We start from the raw sequence: 22,782 nt of genomic DNA on the forward strand, positions 1-22,782 counted from the left end.
TTTACGCGGATATTAAATATTTTCATTCCATGATACTGACTCCAAAATTATTAAAATAATAAAACTGAATTACATTTAAGTTTGTGGTATTTCAGCTTTGACCTTAATCTCATCTGGATGGCCCAATCTTTTGTTTGTTTCCTGCAAAACTACAAAAGGTTAATGATAACGCCTGTTGTTACCAAGTGGTTTGCTGTCTGTGAGAATTCTTCAATATGACTTGAGTGTATGTTTAGCCCACCCGATGACATCACTGCCACTAGATAGTACATATGGTGTCAGAATGAATTTTGAGAGGAGAAGATTGAAAACTACTCCATAGAGCTCATTAGATCGTTGCAGGTAGAGTTCTTCGAGGTCATAGAACATAGAACAATACAGCGCAGTACAGGCCCTTTGGCCCTCAATGTTGCGCCGATCCAAGCCCACCTAACCTACACCAGCCCATTATCCTCCATATGCCTATCCAATGCCCGTTTAAATGCCCATAAAGAGGGAGAGTCCACCACTGCTACTGGCAAGGCATTCCATGAACTCTCGACTCGAAAACTCACGACTTACTTTGTACTGACCACAAAATCTGGGTCATTAACTCAGATTTCTATATTTTTTAAAAGCAAAAAAAAAGTTTAGAGGTTCACTTCTGTGACTGATCTAGTAGCTCAAATAGGAAATTCATCATATTGATGAAAAAATACAGCATCATTGTCTTCATAATTCATATTAATTTTAAAAAGAATGAAGGAAGAAGAAACTAAAATAAAAACGGAGAGTGATAAATGCCTATAATTATGCTCATACTCATAGACTCATACAGCACAGAAACAGGCAATTTGGTCAAATCAACCATGCTGACAAGACAACCAATCTGACTTAGCCCCACTTGCCAGCATTTGGTCCATATCTTTCTAAACCCTATTCAGATACCCATCAAGGTGCCTTTTAAAGGTTGTAATTGCTCCTGTCGCCACTTCCTCTGGCACCTCATTCCATAGACACCAGTCTCTGTGTGAAAAAGCTACCCCTCAGGTCTTTTTAAAATATTTCTCCTCTCACCTTAAAGCTATGCCCTCAAGTTTTAGATTCCCCTACTTTAGGAAAAACACCTTGGTTATTTACACTATCCATGCTCTTCATGATTTCATAAACTTCTTAAGATGACATTTTTCAGCCATCAACACTCCAGGGATAAAAGCCCCAGCCTAATGAACCTTTCTTCATAACTCAAACCCTCCAGTCCTAGTAACATCCTTGCAAAGCATTTCTGCACCCTCTCAAGTTTAATAACATCCTTCCTATAGAAGGAAAACCAGAATTGTATGCAGTATTCTAAACGTGGCCTCAGCAATGCACTGTACAGTCGTAACATGACATTACTATACTCAATGTTCTGACCAATAAAAGCAAGTGTGCCAAAAGCCTTCTTCAACACCCTGTCCACCTGCAACTCCACTTTCAAAGAATCATGCACCTGCACCCCAAGGTCTCTTTGTTCGGTAACACTCCCCAGGGAGTTACCACTAACTGTTTACATCCTGTCCTAGTTTGCCTTACCAAAATGCAAGATCTCACATTTATCTAAATTAAACTCCATCTGCCACTTCTCGGCTCATCAGTCCTTCTGAACACAGTCCCATTGTACTCGGAGATCATCTTCTTCACTACACCACCTATTTTGGTGTCATCCACAAATTCATTAACCATGCCTCCAACATTCAAATCAAATCATTTATATAAATGACAAAAGCAGCGGACCCTGCAATGATCCTTGTGGCACACCACTCGTCACAGGCCTCAAATCCAAAAAGCAACCCTCTACCACTACCCTCTTTTCATATCTTCAAGCCAGTTCTGTATCTAATTGGCAAGGTCCCACTGAATCCCATGTGACCTAACTTTACTAACCAGTCTAACATGCAGAACCTTGTCTAACACTTTGCTGAAGTCCATATAGATGACATCTATCATTCTGCCTTCATCACTTTTCTTTGTCACCTCTTCAAAGACTCAATCAAGTTAGTGAGACATGATTTTCCATGCACAAAGCCATGTTTATTATCCCTCTTGATCTTAAGCAAAGTACCATTGTGTACCATGTAACTGGAGTCTACTGAATTATGGCATGTATCCTTCTGTTAAATGATTTGTGGGTTTGGGGGTCTGGTGCGTACTGTAAAATAAACACTTGACTTCAAATCAACATTCACACATGAATCAAAGAACTGCTCCCTCCAAAATGTTTAAAACTTGTCAGCAAAAGTTAATTCTTGATAACCTGCAAGATAAATCATCACTGGGATGAATTTTGTAAGCATCACGGACAAAGCTGCTTTTTAAAAATTATTGCGCCGAGATTGTTATTGAGGGAAATATAACTCAAATGATTTATCAAAGCTACGTTTACATAATTTCTTCAAATGTTTTCCATTGTAGCAATGGAATGTTTTTGAATCTTCTAATTTTGCAGAATTTTAAATTTAACATGCATAAGTAAACAAGTGGAATTTAAGTTTGTTGTAGAAATTGATATAATGCATATGTCAGAGCCTGAATTAATGTTCCTTCTAAGCTATGCAGCAGCCAAAGACTCCTACAGGCTTTACTGTGTCTGAAACTTTTAAATTACTGCGCATGCAGGTGCACAAAATAATTTAAAGATGTTATGCACATGAAGAAATTACTCACACAAAACAAAAATTACAGTAGACATTACGGTGAGCCTTAACGTCCAACATCAAGCGACTTCAATTAAAAGCAAGGCATTTTGACATGCACAGTAAATGCAAGCCAAGGAAATGAGTCTTCAATCAGGAGAACGGAAGTTCAAATTCAAATTCCACAATGGTAGGTGATGGAATTTCAATTCAAGCAATTAATAAATGGAAAATAAAATGCTATGATTATAAAAAAAACACATTGGCTAACTAATGCCCTTCAGGGAAGAAAATGACTGTCCACAGTACATTGCCATAGAAGGTCAGTAAGGTAGCTCACTTTCACCTTTTCAATCGCATTAAGGGATGGGCAATAAATGTTGATCCAGCTAGCACTCTCCATAAACCATAAACAAAGAAAATAAATCTGCCATCTTTGCCCTGTCTGGCTGCAGATTCACAGCAATGTGGGTAACTCTCAACTGTTAGCATTGAGCATTAATTCATTTCATCCACCTTACACTGACTTCAAACAAATATTATGACATGCAGGCTTACCTATCAGAAACATGCTCTGATGTTTTCAATAATAAACACAAATGTCTGTGACTTAGTACCAAAATTTGGAGGGCTGTTTCATAGAACAGAGAAAGTGAGGATTGCAGATGCTGGAGATCATGGTCGAGAGTGTGGTGCTGGAAAAGCACAGCAGGTCAGGCAGCATCTGAGGAGCAGGAGAATCGATGTTTCGGACATAAGCCTTATGTCCAAAATGTCGATTCCTCTGCTTCTCGGATGCTGCCTAATTTGCTGTGCTTTTCCAGCACCACACTCTCGACTCTCTTTCATAGAATACTCAAGCACTAACTAAAAGAGCCATACCAAAGGAAAAAACAGTCATAACCATGGAATCATGCCTTAACTACAATGTCCTTGACAATACCATAATTATTTCTGGGTATGCCCTCTCTCACTGATGGGACTGACCCAGCAGAGGTGGCGGTACAGATGTATAGAGTGAGGACAGTGTGTTTCCCTTTGAGTTCTAAATATCACCTCCAAATCCCATGAAGTCTCATGACACTAGCTCAAACATGGGTAAGGAAGCTTCCTGAAGATTACCACATACCATCCTCCCTCAGCTGTTAATCATTGCTCCGCCATATTGAACATCCAATTGGAGGAAACACAGAGAGGCAGGGGCACAGAATATGCTCCAGCTTGGGGGCGGGGGGAGGTGGATGTCAAGGTTTAACAGTTGCTCAACAGTAGCATGACTGATTGAGCTGGTTGAGTCCGAAATGACATTGCTGCTAGAGTCAGCTGCAGGTGGTGAGGGATCCAACATGACAGAAAACCATACTTGACCTCATACTAACCAATCTGCCTGCTGCAGATGTGCACCTGTCCATAACATTATCAATAAAAATGACTACCACCGCCTTGTGGTGACAAATTCCTAACTTCAGACTGAGAATATATTAGATTGTGCTGTGTAGCATTCATGCTATACGAAATGGGTCTATTTTGAGTAGGTGCAGCAATATAAGACTGTACATCCAGAATGAGCTGTGGGCCATCAGGAGCAAAATCCAACACAAACCTGCATCTCTATGCCCCAAAATATTCCCCCTCTCCTATTACCATTGAGCCAGGAGATTAACTCTGATTAATTATGATTCAATGAAGAGTATAGGAAAGGATGCAAGCAGCAGCATCAGGCATAACTGAGGTGCCAGCCCAGCAAACCCAAAAAACAGTACAGGTTGTGTGCCAAACTGCATAACAGCAAATGACAGAGAGAGCTAAGTGATTCCACAACCAACAGATCAGATCTAAGCTCTGTAAGTATTGCCAGATCAAGTCATGATTATGGTGAACAACTGAACCAGTCACTGGAGGAAGTGGCTGCGCAACCATCCTCATCCTCAATAATGGGGGAGGGCTAGCACATCAGTACCAATCATAAGGCTAAAACAGTCACAACAGTCTTCAGCCAGAAATGCCGAGTAGGTAGTCCATCTTGACCTACTCCAGAGGTGCCCAGGTGTCAATCTTCAGCCAATTTGATTCACTCCACATGATATCAGCAACAATTGAATATAGGAAAAGCTATCAGCCCTGACAACATTACAACAATAATACTAAAGACTTGTGCTCCAGAATTTTCTGCACCCCTATCCAAGCTGTTGCAGTACAGCTACCAACACCAATATCTACTCAACAATGTCGAAAATTGTTCAGGTATGGCCTATCCACATGAAGCAGGACAAATCAAATCTGGCCAGTTACCACAACACCAGTCCTCTCTCCACTATCTGTAAAATAATGCAAGTTAAAATCAACAGTGCTATCAAGCAGCACTTGCTTAGCAATAACCTGGTCAGAGATACTCAGTCTGGGTTCTGCAAGGGCCAGTCGATTCCTGACCTCATCAAAGCTTTGGTTCAAACATGAATAGAAGAGCCAAATTCCAGAGATAAAACTGATCCCCTTGACATCCAGGCTCCATTCGACTGTGAGTGGCAATAAGGAGCCCTAGAAAAAATGGAGTCAATGGCAGTCAGGGAAAATTCTCCCTGGTTGGAGTGGTACCTGTTGAGGTCAGTCATCTCAGCTTCAGGTTATCTCTGCAGAGTTTCCTTAGGGTAGTGTCCTTGGACCAATCATTTTCAACTGCATTGTCCTTCCATCATAAGATCAGAAGTGGAAACATTCACTAATTACTGTTTCATGTTCAGCACCATTCACAACTCCTCAGATACTGAAGCAGAAAGCAGTTCATATCCAAATACAGTAAGACCTAGCTAACATTCAGGGTTGGACTGATAGACAGCAAGTAAAATTCAAGCTTTACAAATGCCAGGCAATAATAATCTCCAACAAAAGAGAACCCCTTGACATTCTGAATCCAATCAAATGAATTCACCCCCAATATCAATAGACTGGGGGTGACCACAGATCAGAATCTGAACTGAACTTGTCATATAAATACAGTTGTTACAATAGGCAAGTCAGAGGCTAGGAATCCTAGAGCCAGTAACCTACCTCCTAAGTTCCCAAGGTTGTTCAATATCTACAAGGCAGAAGTCATTCTGTGATTGAATACTCCTCTCTTGCCTGGATGAGTGCAGCTTCAACACTCAAGAAGTCGCACACCAACAGGCACCATACTATCATGACTCACAGGGGTAGAATGCTGGAAATCAAGCCCTACTATTCCCACAGTCATCCCAAGAGTTAGGGATTTTTAAATGAAATACACAAAATTTCCAAACTACCTATTTTTTCAGATCCAGGTTGAGAGGAAACATGGACCAGTTTTCTGTACTTAACCAGAAATATATTGATTACAAATCATTAGATTCTCATTATAGGTAAACATTTGCACTAAATTAAGTAAACTCAATAACTTAAACCTCTAAATCCCTTTATAAATTCCTTCTTACGGACTCTCTCACACATGCGCGGTGGTCTGTTTTATTCACAGCCCAAGATGTTCAGCTTCCTGACATCTGACAATCAATTGCATAGTTGTTGATCGGCAGAGGAACTTTGTCATTGATAATCAATCCCTAGTTCACAAACCAAATCAGTTTCACTTGTGAAACAAAACATGATTCTAATTCATTGTATCTTGCTAGAAGCAAAAACTACACATATAAGGCTCAAAATATGGAACAAATTCTTTATTTTCAAAAGATGCAGCCATCCTTGTAAATTTCTGGACCACAGTTTTAAAAAGTGCAAAAAACATGGTCTTTACAATATTCATTCTCTCCATCATGAACAGCAGCATGTACTGCAGGAATTCATCAAAGTTCCTTAGATAGCACCTTCAAAATCTCTGATCACTTCTATCTAGAAGGACCAAGACCGCGGAAGCATGGGAACAGCACTACCTGCAAATTCCTTTCCAGGCCACTCACCAGGTTGACTTGGAAATAGATTACCATTCCTTCAATGTCACTGGGTCAAAATCCCCAATCTCCCTCCTTAATCGCATTGTGGGTGTGTCTACACCAAATTAACTGTAAGACTTCAAAAAGGCAAACCACAAACATCTTCTCAAGGCCAACTCAATGAATGCTCATCCTCCCAACAACGCCCACATAAAATGCCCAAATGAAAAAAACATAATCCCTCACTAGTCACTGGAGCCAGCTAAGGCATCAACTGTGTGTTTGTGATTATACCTCAATATACTTCAAGTTAAATTAATCAATATTTCAAAGATTAACCTGTGGTTAAATAGCAGATAATGAAATTAAACATTAATGTGAATGGCTTCAAAATTTATTGATTTCTAATCCCATAGATTATAAATTTGGCAAATTGAGTTTATCACTCTTCAACAGTTTTCATAGCTGACTCCTGGTACATCCATAACTAGCTAACCAATAAACATTGAACTTGCAACATGATTTCTGTAATGGATATAAATGATGCATGATTAAGTAACACAATTTCCAAGTGCGTGCGCTTCTTCAAAAGGTACTTTAATTCTGGTTGACAATTAATTCACCATCAGTGACACAGATAAAATCCAGAGATTTCGTTATAAAAATAAATCAGATCGTCAACAACATAAGCCACTGCATGATTTGTGCTTTTTAAAAAACTGCTGAAGTAAAAGAAGCATTGAGCTCTATGTGAGGAAAAATAATCTGAGCTGACTGATCGCATCAATGTAATGTCTTAATTGAATTTTTAATCTTCCTGAACATTGTGACAAACTCTAATCAACAATGATAATCAGAAAAATACTAGAAGAAGTGGTGAGCCTATCCCAGCAAAGATTACACAACATCTTCAGTCTAGAGGTTAAGCAAATAATTACCTATGAATTTCAATCACTGGAGAATAACTCACCATTTAAAACTTTGTGTTAGGGCTTATAATGCTTGAAGGAAATGAATAAGCTATAAACTTCAATAGGTTAATGATTTCATTTTCATGTTAGTGTCTTGAAAACTGTGAGCATTAGGTGTTCAAAATCAGTAGGATTATTGTTCATAAAGAAATTCTAACAGCAATCTTATTTTTCAACTATGGCTTATTTTGGGTTTTCATTCAAATATTATTTGCTCTACAATAAATCAACCTTCCTTACTCCCAACAAATTTTTCTTTTACTTGCTCATTCACAGCATGTGGGTGTTACTGAATCAGCTAGCACTTACTGTTCATCCTGAATTGCCCTTGACAAGGTAGTGGCAAACCACCTTCTTGAACCATTGCAATCTATGTGCTAGAGGTATATCCACAGCTCTGTTAGGGAGACTATGGCAGAACTTTGATCCAGTGACCAGAAGTGCCTGGATCTATGAATGGTGGCTGTATATTTCCCTCATCATATTAGGCCTACCTTCAGCCTGGTTTGCTGCTACGGAACTACATTACTGAGAACATCCCAATCAGATGTTTGTCTATGGCCAATCTCCTGGACTAGTACTGGAGGCTTGCCTTTGCTTATGATGCCACTGCCCCAGACTGATGGTTATCTTCATGGACTTCAGTCAGAACTACTCCTCGAAGACTTTGAGACATGGCTGCTTGCTTTCATCACATGTTTGCCATATAAGCTGTTGGCCCATGGAGCAGGTTTGAGATTGATGTAGCACACTGCCCTCCAGAAGGATATAAGCCCTCTTGACTGAGTACTGCAGACCAGAAAGACAACAAGTTAATTGGAACAATAAGCGGAAGCAATGGTCTTGTGGTACTATCACTAGACTATAAAACTAGAAACTCATCTAATGTTGTGGAGACCCAAGTTCAAATCCTGCCATTGCAAATGGTGGAATCTGAATTCAATTTTTAAAAATCTGGAATTAAGAATCCACTGAAATCATTGTTGTTTGTCAGGAAGACACAACTGATTCACTAATATTCGTCCTTCAAGAAAGGAAATCTACCATCCTCACCTGGTCTGGCCTGCATTATCCTTTGCAATGGCCTAGCAAGCCATTCAGTTGTACTAATCACTACAAAATCTCAAAGAAATGAAACTGGAAAAGATAATGGCAGAAATAGCCCTGCAACCATGCAAAGTCCTCTTCATTAACATCCAGGGGCTAGTACCAAAATTGGGAGAGCTGTCTTACAGAGTAGTCAAGCAACAGTCTGACAAAGAGAGAAAGTGAGCACTGCAGATGCTGGAGATCAGAGTCGAAGAGTGTGATGCTGGAAAAGCACAGCTGGTCAGGCAGCATCTGAGGAGCAGGAGCTTATGCTCGAAACATCGATTCTCCTGCTCCACAGATGCTGCCCGACCGGCTGTGCTTTTCCAACACCACACTATTCAACAATAATCTGACGTAGTCATATTAACAGAAACATACCTTACAGATAATGTCCCAGATATCACCATCTCTGGGCAATGTCCTGTCCCAACGGCAGTGCAGACCCAGTACGGTGGCATAAAGTCAGGAGGGAGTTGCCCAAGGAATCCTCAACACAGACTCCAAACCTCATGAAGTCTAGTGGCTTCAGATCAAACATGGGCAAGGAAACCAGCTGCTGATTATTACATACCATCCTCCTTTAGCTAATGAATCGGAAGTCCTCCATATTGAATAACACTAACAGCAAGCATTGAAGGTTGGCAAGGGCACAAAATGTACTGAGTGAGGGATTTCAATGACTACAGGGTGGCTCGGCAGAAGTACTATCAATTCAGCTGGTCGGATCCTAAAGGATACAGCTGTTTGACAGGGTCTGCAGCAGGTGATGAGGGAACCAAGAGGGAAAACATACTTGATCTCATCCTTACCAATCTGCCAGTTGCAGATGTATCTGTCAATGACAGTATCAGTAAAAATCAAAAAGTGTTGCGCTGGAAAAGCACAGCAGGTCAGGCAGCATCCAAAAAGCAGAAGAATCGCCGATTTGTTCATAAGCCCTTCATCAGGAATGACTTTTATCAGTAAGAATGACCACTGCACAATCCTCGTGGAGTCGAAGTCCCGCCTTCACATCGAAAATAGCCTCAATTGTGTTGTGTGGCATAATCACCAATCTAAATGGGACAGACTTCCCAGACAGATCTAGCAACTCAAGATTGAGCACCCATGAGACGCCCTATGCCATCAGCAGCATCAGAACTGTACTCCAGCACAATCTGCAACTCATGGCCCAGCACGTCCTCCACTCAATCATTACCATCAAGAAGGGATCAACCCTGATTCAATGAAGAGTGCAGGAGGGTACACCAGAGCAGCATCAGGCATATGTGAAATATGCAGTGTCAACCTGCTGAAGCCACTAAACAGGAACACCTGCATGCCAAACAGCACATCAGCATAAGCGGCAAGTGATAGGCAGAGCTAAATGATCCCACAGGCGGAAGCGGGTACTGCAAATGCTGGAGCTTAGAGTCAAGATTAGAGTGGTACTGGAAAAGCACAGCAGGTCAGGCATCAACGGAAGAGCAGGAAAATCGACATTTCAGGCAAAACCCTTCATCAGGAACTAATGAAGGGCTTTTGCCCGAAACGTCGATTTTCCTGTTCCTCAGATGCTTCCTGACCTGCTGTGCTTTGCCAGCACCACTCTAACTGATCCCACAACCAACAGATCAGATCTAAGCTTGCAGATCTGCCACATCTAATCATGATTGGTGGTGGACAATTAAACAACTCATTGGAGGAGGTAGCTCCACAAATATCCCCATCCTCAATAATGGAAGAGCTCAGCACATCAGTGCAAAAGATAATGCTGAAGTTTTCGCAGCAATCTTCAGCCAGAAGTGCTAAGTGGATGACTCAGCTTGGCCTCGTCCAGTGGTCTCCAGTATTACAGACACTAGTCTTAAACTAATTCAATTCACTCCATGCAATGTAAAGAAATGGTTGGAGACACTGGATACTGCAAAAGCTACAGGCTGTGACAACATTTTGGCGATAGTACCGAAGGCTTCTGCTTGAGAACTTGTCACTCCTCTAGCCAAGCTGTTCCAGTACAGTTACAACAGTGGCAATTATCCGACAATGTGGAAAATTGCTCAGGTATGTCCTGTACATAAAAAGGACAAATCCAAACCAGCCAATTACCACCTCAATAGTCCACTCTTGATCATCAGTAAAGTTTGGAAGGTGACATCAACAAGTGCGATCAAGCAGCATCTGCTCAGCAATGACATGCTCAGTGACACCTAGTTTGGTTCTGCCCAGGGCACTCAGCTCCTGACCTCATTAGAGCCATGGTTCAAACATGGACAAAAGAGCTGAATTCCTGAGGTGAGGGGAGAGTGACAGCCCTTGACATAGAGTCATAGAGATATACAGCACGGAAGGCTGCATTCCATTGAGTTGGGCATCAAGAAGCCTGAGCAAAACTGAAATCAATAGGTATCGGGGCAAACTTTCCAGAAGTTGGAATCATTACCTGGCACTTAGGAAGTTAGTACAGCTTTTTGGAGGTCAGTCATCTCGGCTCCTGGACATTCTGTAGAAGTTCCTCATGGTAGTGTCATAGGCCCAACCACCTTCAGCTGCTTCATCGATGACCTTCACTCCATCATAAGGTCGAAGTGGGGATGTTTGCCAATGATTGCGCAACATTCAGAACAATTACAACTCCTCAGATACTGAAGCTGTCCCTGTTCAAATGCAACAAGATCGGGGCAATATCCAGACTTGGACTGACAGGGGAAGTAACATTTGCACTACACAAATGCCAGCCTATGATCATCACCAATAACCACCACCCTTTGACATTCAATGGTGCTACCATAACTGAATTCCCCACTATCAACAGCCTGGGGGTTATAATTAGCTGGAAACTTAACTGGACTCACCACATAAACACAGTGGCGAAAAGAGCATGCCGGAGGCTAGGAATAATGCAGCGAGTAACTCACCTTTTGACTCTCCAAAGCCTGTTTACCATCTACAAAGCACAAATCAGAGTGTGATGGAATACTCCCCAGTTGCTTGGATGAGTGTGGCACCAACACTCAGGGAGCTTGACACCATCCAGGACAGAGCAGACCACTTGATTGGCAAGGCACCCATAAGCATCCATTCCCTCCACCATCGACACTCAGGAGCAGCAGTGTGTACTATCTACAAGATGCACTGCAGAAGTTCAAAGATCCTCAGATAGCACCTTCCAAACCCACGATCATTTCCATCTAGAAGGACTAGGACAGCAGATACATGGGAACAACACCTCCTTCAAGTTCCCCTCCAAGCCTCACCATCCTGACTTGGAAATATATTGCTGTTACTTCACTGTCACTTCCCAGCCTAATAGCATTGTGGTTAACCCATGACACATGGACTGCAGCAGTTCAAAAAGGCAGCTCACCACCACCTTCTGAAGGGCAAGAAAGGATGGGCAATCATTGCTGGTCAGCGAGCAACACCCACATACCACAAATGAATTTAAAAAAAGGAATGAACATCCAGACAGACGCTAAGCAACAAAGCACTAAGAGGCCAAACAAGTGATTCTGATTTCCATGTTGAGCTTCCTCAATATCTAGCTTGTTTAGATAGTTTGGTAAGACAAAAAGTTGCATTGTGCAGAGGTGAATTGAGGCCTCAACACAGCACTTAACAAGTAACAATCCCCCTTAATTGGTAACACACCGGTGCCTTGTGAAAAACTCACCACACGGTTTTTAGAAAACATAAAGGATGGTGTAATTTGCTCCTGATGATGAGATGGATCTCATCAGATGTCTCATCCAACTCTGCCTCAAACTTCACCAAAGTTCACTTCGCTGAGACCCTACAAAACTCAACCCATGGAGTATAAGGAACAAATGCAGCTGGCATGTATAATATGTTGCCATAACTAAGGCACTCGGAACGAGCAATGCTATTAATATTATTTGTTTATCGGTTATGGGCATCGCTGGCTAGGCCAGCATTTATTACACACTCCCAATTGCACTGGAGAAGGAAGTAGTGAGTTCCTTTGTAGGGACACCCACAGTGCAGTTTGACAGGGAACTCCAGGATTTTCATTCACTGAAAGTGAAGGAACAGAGATAAAGTTCCAAGTCAGGTTGGTAGGTGGCTCAGAGGGGCATTTGCAGATGGTGGTGTGCTTGCACATCCTTGTCCAGGCCTACAGAAGAGTGTAGGTTTGAAAAGTGATGTTGAAGGAGCTTTGGAAAGTTCTTGCAATGTGTTTTGGAGATGATATACACTGCTGCCATTGTGCACCAGTGGGGAAGAACAGTACTGGATGGGGTGCAAATCAAATAGACTAACCTGTCATGAAATGTGTCAAAATCTCTTGAGCATGACTGGAGCTGCAATCACCGAGGCAAGTGGAAGATATGCCATCACACTTCTGACTTGTGCCTTGCAGGTGTCAGACATAGTCAACAATAAATGTCAATTATGAAATGAAAATTTGTTTCATTCTACTGATATTTTTACTGCTTTTCAAATCTTGAATACACTATCACCACAATTAGCAATCACAATTGGCAATTACTGCAAACTAGTTTAATCAAATACCCAATGGCTCGAATTGATCAGTTATTACTCTTCTGCAAGTAGTTGTAAATGAAAATGTGTCACTTGAGGTTAATGCAAATATTTTGGAAGCAATTTATTGATGCAACAAATAATAGCGTGCATACTAGCAGTAATATGATGTGCTGAAAAGTTAAACAGATATGCGCATTCTTATAAAACTGTGCAGTGTACTGTACCCAACAACCCATACATGCAAATCTCACAATTCAATGCCTTCCACAATTGGATAATTTTTGCTGCATAGTTCTAAATTATGCTGACAATCAATTTAGGATTGTCAATCAAGCTCACAGTGTGGCACACTTGTATACTGGATTAATATACTTGTTCTTTGGAGACAGAAAGAATGTGTATATAGTGTGAAACAAAAATAGAAATTACTGGTATAGCTCAATAGGTCTGGCAGCATTTGTGGAGAGAAATCAGAGTTAATGTTTTGGGTCGAGTGACCCTTCCTTGGAACTGATGGTAGCTCAGAAAATTTTGTTTTATATTCAGAAGATAGGGTGGGGGGAGGGGTTAAGAAGTAAATAATAGGTGGGAATAGAGCCCAAAGAGACAGAAGAGCACTTAGACATATAAAGGAGTGGATAAATATCTAGCTGGGAGGGTGAATAGCTGTTGATGGGGGCTGTTAGTGTCTAACAATGGGTGGTGTGTAATAGTAGGCTATGTGATAACAAGGCCTGGTTGTGGGGTTGTTGGGGTAAAGGCACGGGAGAGCTCAAGCCCTGAAGTTATTGAACTCGATATTGAGTCCGAAAGGCTGCAGGGTACCCAGGCAGAAAATTGGGTGCTGTTCTTCCAGCTAACGGTGTACTGCTGGAGCACTGCAGAAAGCCTGAGACAGGGATGTCAGCCAGGAAACAGGGGTGGTGTGTTGAAGTGGCTTGAAATAACTTGTAAGGTTTGAGCTCTTCCATGTCCTTGACCCACTCCCCATGATCAGAACTTGCTATCACCCGGCCTGCTTTTACCACCCATTGTTAACAGTCCTCATTAACAGCAATTCACCTCCTAGCCAGATCATTATCCACTCATTTGTCTCACTGCTTGTTGATCTCTTTGGGCTCTATCCCCACCTATCATTTACCCCTTACCCCTTCTCCCCACCCTATCTTCTGCATACAAACTGCCATTTTCCTAGCTACCACCAGTTGTGAGGAAGGGTCATTTGACCTGAAATGTTAACTCTGATTTCTCTCCACAGATGCTGCCAGACATGCTGAGCTTTTCCAGCAATTTCTGATTTTGCTTCTGATTTAAAGCAAAGGTAGTTTTTTTTTAGATTAGATTACTTACAGTGTGGAAACAGGCCCTTCGGCCCAACAAGTCCACACCGCCCCGCCGAAGCGTAACCCACCCATACCCCTACATCTACATTTACCCCTTACCTAACACTATGGGCAATTTAGCATGGCCAATTCACCTGGCCTGCACATCTTTGGACTGTGGGAGGAAACCGGAGCACCCGGAGGAAACCCACGCAGACACGGGGAGAACGTGCAAACTCCACACAGTCAGTCGCCTGAGGTGGGAATTGAACCCGGGTCTCAGGCGCTGTGAGGCAGCAGTGCTAACCACTGTGCCACCGTGCCACCCACGCGGGTTCTTTGGGTTTTTATTTTGTACATGGTGTGCCTGTCTCAGTGCAATAAAATAGGTGACAATTATTATTTGATTCATTTTTCAAGATAACTAATCAAGGTCAAGCTGCCTTTTTAATTTTTTTTATAATGCTTGGCAGTTAATCATCAGTCAGTGAAAAGGTGTACAGTCTACAACAGCATTCCTACCAATTAGTCAACTTGCCAACCAATGAACAGCCCTCTGTCATATAGGTTAGATGTTGCTTTACTTTGGTGTGTCTTACAAATTCTAACGATGAAGCAACAGAAACAATTTTGAGTAAATGTGCCTTTTTCTAAACATTATTTTAAAATATACATAATGGAACCTCTGACAAAGGCTACAGATATTACATATACCATATATACATCTTTAATTTTCCTGAAACATGAATAACACATAAAATTATACATGGTAAGGCATAGTGACTATTTCTGTCTTTGGGGATCATGACCGTAGTTTTCCATTTGGGGTCAATGACAGAAAGACCATAAACATCCCAGATATTTCAGTTGTAAATACTATGTGCCAAAAGTAGGAAACAAGTCTCCCAGCATTTGTCAGACTGCAAGTAATGATTGGGTTCCTGCTGCTTGATGAAGCTTTGCTTCATACTCATTGCTGGAGTTCAAATAGGACTAAACTTCAAGAGACCCAGCAAAAAACCTTCTTGAATTGAATCAATCTTATTTTCATGAATATAATCTTAAATTTACCCATGTTCTTACCTAAGGAAAGGTTTTGGTAAGGATTATGGTCTAACACCTTCCAAGCATATTTCTGGCCACCTGCATTAGCTCTGAGAAAAACAGCAGAAAGGGGCTATACAGACCAGGATTCTATACAATCAAATCAACTTGCTCAGTTCTACAGGTAAAAAGTTTTGCCAAACTGTGTAGTTTAAACAAAGGATAAAAAAAATTCATACACTTGCTTTAACAAGTGAAGCCAGCCAATTTGGAAGAATCTGCAGGTCCATTAGAGGGACTTAAAGCAGATAAGAAAAGAGTATGATTTTCTATCAAGTTCTTGGCTGTCATCTAACTAATGATAATCTATTCCAGATATACAACCACGAAAGCAAGATGATGCTATTCAGGTGTTATTTTTAATGCAACTGTTTGTTCGTATTGTCTGTAAAAAAAATTGGGGTCGCTGGCTGAGCCAACACATTGCCATATTCTGAGGTTTAGCAGAAGGCAATAATCCTGCTCTTATTCAAACAGGCAGTAAGAGTTTCATGATCCATGTAATTTGCTCTTTTTAATTAATTAGTTTAAAATAGCAAAGGTATACAAGGACATTGAGGGAAAGGCAATAAAAATCCAGACAGCAATAAAGTTGTATGTTGTATGCACAATTTTTGCATCAAATTAACATAATCACGGGACAGTCTTGCAGCTGAACATTTTGGGAATTCACGTATGAATTTTTGGGAATACAATAAACCTGTTAACTCTATGATATTAGACACTCTATAAAGTTGAAAACAAAACCAATTGCTGGAGAAACTCAGCAGGCCTGGTAGTATTTGTACAGAGAAAGCAGAGTTAGCATTGAGTCCAGTGATGCTTCTGGAGAATTGATTATAGCTGGGAAAAAGTTGGTAATATGTTGGGTGGGGGTGGGGGGGAAGGAGTAAATGATAGGTGGAGATAGAGTCTAGAGAGGGAGAAAAACAGTTGGCAGACAAAGGTCAGCCTGAGAGAATGAATAACTGCAAATGGGGACTGATATTGCCTGACAATATTGTTTAATGGTAGCAGCCCCTGTGATGACAATGCCTAGTGTGTGGGAGTTAGGATAAGGACATGGGAGAAGGTGGTCAAGCCATAAAATTATTGTACTTGGTATTGAGTCCAGAAGGTTACATGGTTCCCAAGTGGAAAATGATATGTTGTTCTTCCAGCTTGCATTAAGCTTTGCTGGAGTACTGTCGTTCCACTGAAACTCTGCAGCTAGAGAGAGATTTTGGTCAGGGAATACAGTATTGTGTTGAAATAGCAGGCAATCGTAAGCTCAGTCATTTTTATGGACAGAATGTGAATGTTCTGCAAAGCAGTCGTCCAGACTGTGCTTCATCTCCCCAAAGTAGATGAGACTACATTTTGAGAGCAAATACAATAGGAGGGAGGAAGTAAGGAGGCAGCTGTTACACTTTCTGCGATTGCATGTATGGTGGTAGGGAAATGTTGAGTGCAACAGGAGTGAAATCAGGGTGTCCTGGAGTGAACAGTCCCTGCAGAAGTCAGACAAGGGAGGAGAGGGCAGGGGAAAACATGTCTCATGATGGCAGTCCGCTGGAGGTGGCGGAATTCGTGGCTGATGATCCTTTGGACAATGATGCTAGTGGGATGGTAAAAGAAGACAAGGGAGCCCCTATTGCTTTTGTGGGAGGGAAGAGAGGTACTGAAGGCTGAAGTGACAAGAAATAGTCAGTTGAAGGAGGTGGTGAACATTTTGGAGATTCCCTCGTCAAAGTTGGCATCATCAGAACAGATGCGATGGAAGCAGAGGAACTGAGAGAATGAAATACAGTCTTTGCAGGAAGCAGGGTGAGAGTATGTATAGTCAAGGTAACTGTTGAATTCAGTGGGTTTCTAGTGGATATTGGTGGCCAACCTATCTCCAGAAAATACAGCAGAGATATCAAGGAAGGAAAGGGAGGAGTGTGAGATGAACATGGGGAAAGTGAGGGCAGGGTGGAAATTGGAAGCACAATTGATTTATTTTTCCAAATCCAGATGAAAGGGGGAAGCAGCACTGATGATGTTAAGTCTTAGTTAGGTCAATCTTTTCTACTCCTCCCTACATCTTATAGCAGGAAACATCACTATGAATGCAGAGTTTAAAGGCAATAGACAGCAAATATAAAATCTCATGATATTAGTTGATTTATTTGTCAGATTGCTCAAATTGGAAAGTCCTGGTAGATCGAGAACCATACTTACAACGATTGAAACACTTGGCCGAGAGCTGACTTCCACACATCATTCTGTCCAAGTTATGCATGGAAATGTGCCACAGCTGACTGAGAGTTAATTGATGGACATAAAATGAAGAATATGAATTAATAGGTATTTTGTGAATTCATAGGATGTAAACAGAATCACTGCAAGGCTGTCAATTATTTACAATCCATTATCTATTGCTCAGATGTCGGACCAAGAATAAGTACCCATGTTTGTTAATGAAACAAAGTTGAGTGAGAACAATAGCTCTGAGAGGTTGCAAGGGTAAACCTGATTTATCTTGTTGGAAAGCACACTGCTGATAGAACATAATTTGGGGGATTATTTTGGAAGGAAAAAGAGAAAAATACTTATTAAATGGTGCAAATTTGGAAAACAAAGAGAACTGGGTGCCCTCGGCCAAATCATGGAAAGTTAACATCCAAGTAATTTGAAAGAAAAATTGTATTGGCCTATATTTCAAAAGGATTGGCGTATAAGAGGAAGGAAGACTTATCATACTATACAGTGCTTTTGTGAGGCTACATCTTAAGTACTGTATATAGTTTTGAAGTCCATATCCAAGCACTCTCTGTGGAGGGAGTCCAAAAGTCCACCAGAATAATTGCTGAGATGAGGAGATCGTCCTGTGCCATGATATCTAACACATAATGTGTTGTCAAAAACTGACCACATGAATATAATTATCTTATATACTAGGTTTGCAACAGTGGTTTACAAGTCAAATACATTTGTTTTGTTGCCATGGTGCACATGTTCAGCCTGGCATCTGCTGACTGAAAATTGTATTTTCCCTTTACTGGAGAAACCACAAATTATTCACCATCCTTCTTTCCATTTTCTAACTCATTCCTCTTCTAATACCAATTTTTACATTTGTCTCTCAATTTCTAGGATCTACTTCTTCGTTATCTCCATTCTGGTTTACTATTAAGGTTTCTAATGGTGAATAGAAGGGCCCATAATTACAGAGTGTTCTAACAGAGGCTTCGTTTTCGATAATATTAACCACAGTAAAATATAGTTCAAGAAGCAAACATAACCTTAACAAAAAAACACTGTCTGAAATCCTTCAAGAATATTTTAACATTGGATAAGAGAAAGTGAACCATTCAAAACAAATACACAAAACACAAATAAAGTTAAATCCCACACCATTCAGATAAAGTAAGTAAATAGGCAATTAACATAGAATAAAAACAATGGCTTTTTAGACCTTAAATATCCATTAGTATATACAATTAATAATGATTGGGGTACTTCAATTAGCCTCAACAATCCTGGACTGCAGGGGAGAAACTTCTCTGGAGTATCCTATTTCTAATTACTCCTCCTCCAAATTCCACATTAGACAATACAAAAGTAACATGCTTCCCATGTTTCAATATACTGACAACCATCATGTAACTTCAAGTAGTGGTTATTTGACTAGGTTCTTAAGGGCTGCCATCACCCTCGGAACCATATTTCAAGCAAAGATAAGCACCTTGTAAAGGGGGAAAAAAGGGGTGAAAGAGAAAACCAAGAAAAAAAGGAACAGTGATTCATTAAATATCCGTAAATTCAAAAATATCACCTGGGAAAGATGAAAATCAAATTACCTCTGTACTTTTTAAATTCTCCTCATTACAATTTGGGATACAAAATACTAAAGTACGAGCTTGAAAAAAATTAAAATTAATGGAAAGAGGTCTCCAGAGATAACATAAAGCAATCCAATTTTCTTCCTCCAAAATAAAATCAGTATTGTTATTGTGTAACTTTGAAAAAATTTAGAAGACAAGAAAGTGCTAAGCATTTAATATTTTCAACCATCCAAGAACTTGAATTATTGCTGTGTTCATTTAGTTTTACAATGTAGGCACTTTACTTACTGAAGATAATGCAAAAATATGTTGTGTATATACATCGATAAACTGTCAAACATTTAAATAGCACTCAACATTTAAAATGAGATAGTCTGTTAAACATAAATACAATTTATTAAATGTATTTCACAGGAAGAGTGAAGCAAATTTGCTTGTAAAGGCTAGAATTTAATAAGATTCTGTATTTGAATTCCCAACACAATCCAAGCCCTATCGTTAACAACAAAAATTGTTTTCTGCCAAATGATGCAAAGAAATTAAAGTTCCAACTGACTGCCAACTACCATGCTGACTTTGTGGAAAAAAATAACATTTAGCAAGATTTGATTGTTATGCCTTTACCTTCCATTAACATTCTAGCCATTAAGCTATTCAATTATTACTCTTCTATAGGAAGACCAAAACAAGATAAATTTCAATAGTATGCAAATTTATTCTTTGACCTTCACTTCGAATTGCTTAAAGCTAAAAAACATGACATTAGAATCTTTTTTGAGCATTGAAAATACTTTTTTTGTGGAATTTAAATGTCAATCAAGAACACATTACAATTTAAGTGTGCAGATTTGATACATGGACATATCTTCTCAGGAAAAACGTTTCATACAAGATGCATGCTCGAGGCATTGGTTTTACATGCAATATTTGGTGGCATGGATGAATCAAAATCAGAATAATTCAGTATATTCATCAAGTTTAAGTGATATACCTGATTCAGTGTTAGATATCAACTGTTAGCAACTTTAAAACAAACGTTGGCCATAAAGACTATGGCCATCAATGTTTTTATGTGCTAATAAACTGAATCTTCTACAAAACTATTACAGCAAAGAATGACATAGCTGTCTTTCATCATGATCTTAAAAGAAACCAACAACACAGCCTCACAATAGGATATTAAAGGAGCTAAATGACAGCAGTTTAACTACTTGAAAGTATTTTATTAGCTATGGAGGGCTTTGTGACCTCCTGAGATAAGATTGGGCCCATAATAATATATGTTCTCCCCTTTAATTCTTCAAACTATTCCAATTCATGTATATGCTTCTCATCTCTTCCGAGCAACATCACACTCAACTAGATCAATATCTTTTCAAATCTTTAACGCACAATTAAGCCAATTTTCGACCACATACTGAAAATTCATTTGCAGTAAAAAGTTTTGAAAAATATACACAGCAGGACACTACAAGCTAGCTTTGCTTTGAAAACAGCCAGATGTTCAGTAACAAAGGCTTTAAATGATGTCACATATAAAGTGTAGGGTCATGGTATCAATGCAATTTCAGCTTTTAATCAATGGATAAATGAAGTGTGATAGTATTTGGCTTTTCTCATGTGGGATTGAGGGGCTTTTTATTCCACATCAAGTTGAATAATGTCAGTGCAGATATGATGCCACTCGACACTAGATCGACTACAGCCAATGGGTCATAACCCAAATCTCAAGGGAGTTTTGTAAAATACATCACAATTATTCTCACTTGCTCTCTGTGAAATTCTTTCTCATTAGTCATCTTCCACACACAATTAAATATTAGCAAAGTATTGTATCGCAGCATATGTTGGTAGCTCAATTATCTAATTTTGCGATCAACTTGGAGCACCTAAGTACCCCTCTATCTGTCACACTAAGATAATAATGCTTGCCAAGTATGTCAATTATTCCATATGACTGCCATGCAAATAAAAGTCAAGAGAAACCTTCTGGACAGTGATAAATAAGACAATCATGACAAGGATGTTTGAAGAATTATCATCTTTAAGTAACAACTTCTTGGCACCACATCAAGTTAGACTATTTTAATCAGATCTCACTTGTATGGGGTCTGTATAGAAGAAGGGAGACAGGAGAGGACAGGAGAAGCTCAAGGAGAGGAGAGGGGAGAGGAAGAGGTGAGGGCAAGGTGAAGCAGATCGGTAAGACGAAGTAGGAAGCAGTGAGGGAACAGAAGGCCTGCCGAGGAAGACAAGAGCTAAAGGCAATAAACGATGAGTTGAGGCACAACAAGGGTAGACAAGAATGGGAAAAGTGTGAGTTTGGACAAGGGGCAATAAAAGGACGAGTGAGGGGCTTGAAGAAAGGGACAAGGAGGAATAAAATGAGATGGGGAGAATGAAAATAGTGCAGTGAAGCAAGGGGAAAAGAACGAGGTAACAGAAATTGATGACAGAGGGTGAAGGGGTTAAGGGAGGAGAAGACTGAGAGGTGAGGGGAGGAAAGGTGCGGTGAGGTGACAGTGCAGTAATGAGAGGAGGCCTGGAAGGTGAGGGGAGGAGAGGCAATGGAGGGGACAGTGAAGAGCCAGAAAGGCAAGGGGAGGAGAGACCAGGGAGATGAATCACAAGAGAGAGGATGCGAGGCAAGGAGGAGAGAAGGAGAAGAGCAGATGATGATAGAAACCAGTGGACTGGCATTTGGGGTATTCCATTTAGAGAAAAAAGTATTTCATTATTAAAGTTATGCAAATAAAAAATCAATTAATTTACCAATCATTAAGTCACATAAGGTCTTTATAGTTTAGTAAAATTGATTCATGTGTGTTAGTCAGTTTACTTGGGAGAACTACCCTGCTTGTCTTAAAACAGTGACAAAAGATAACTTACACGTACTTGGAGCAGGATACTGTCCCTCAAATTACCAATTATCCAAACTTGGCATTTACAATAGTGAACTCCCTCTTTCTTTAATTCATGAATGTCGCACGATTGCCCTGTAATCCATGCTGCAAAGGTATACCTGCACTTCTGTTAGGAACCAAGTTCTCAAACCTTGATCCAGTGCCAGTGAAGGAAAGGAAGCATATTTCCAAGACAGAACAAAGGGTGACTTCATGGATGACAGGATTGGGAGATGGGCTTGGAAGTGCATGTGTCTGCTGTTCATTTTATTCGAAGTAATACAGGTTGTAGGCTTGCAAAGTGCTGTTAGAAACTTCAGCAAGTTGTTCCAGTATTTCTTCAAGATGGTACACTGGGCTGTCATGTTGTGCCAAAATGGAACAAGAGAACACTTAAAATTTTTTGTCGGGTTCCAATTAAATGTCAAACTTCCCAAATGTTATTGGAGCTGCACTCACCTTGACAAGTGGAAAGTATCCATCCTAACCTTGTTAATAGTCAAAAGACTTTGGGGAAATTAGGAGGTGAATCAACTGTCA

General features: G+C 40.3%; 1 protein-coding gene across 6 annotated transcripts in view; it reads right to left on the reverse strand.

The window, feature by feature from the left end:
* The window catches only part of LOC140487885 (lysine-specific demethylase 4C-like), a 427,159-nt gene that overhangs the window by 242,540 nt on the left and 161,837 nt on the right, over window positions 1–22,782 (reverse strand). The window contains exon 9 of one of the 6 annotated variants that reach the window (XM_072587317.1): window positions 17,742–17,812. The exons of the other annotated variants lie outside the window; for them this stretch is intronic. Within the exon in view, the coding sequence (XP_072443418.1) occupies window positions 17,786–17,812 (27 nt within the window). The 3' untranslated portion in view covers window positions 17,742–17,785. Of the gene's footprint in view, window positions 1–17,741; window positions 17,813–22,782 lie in introns of those variants that run through there. 6 annotated transcript variants of the gene reach the window in all.

This window comes from Chiloscyllium punctatum, chromosome 2, assembly GCF_047496795.1.
Source record: "Chiloscyllium punctatum isolate Juve2018m chromosome 2, sChiPun1.3, whole genome shotgun sequence".
Taxonomy (NCBI): domain Eukaryota; kingdom Metazoa; phylum Chordata; class Chondrichthyes; order Orectolobiformes; family Hemiscylliidae; genus Chiloscyllium; species Chiloscyllium punctatum.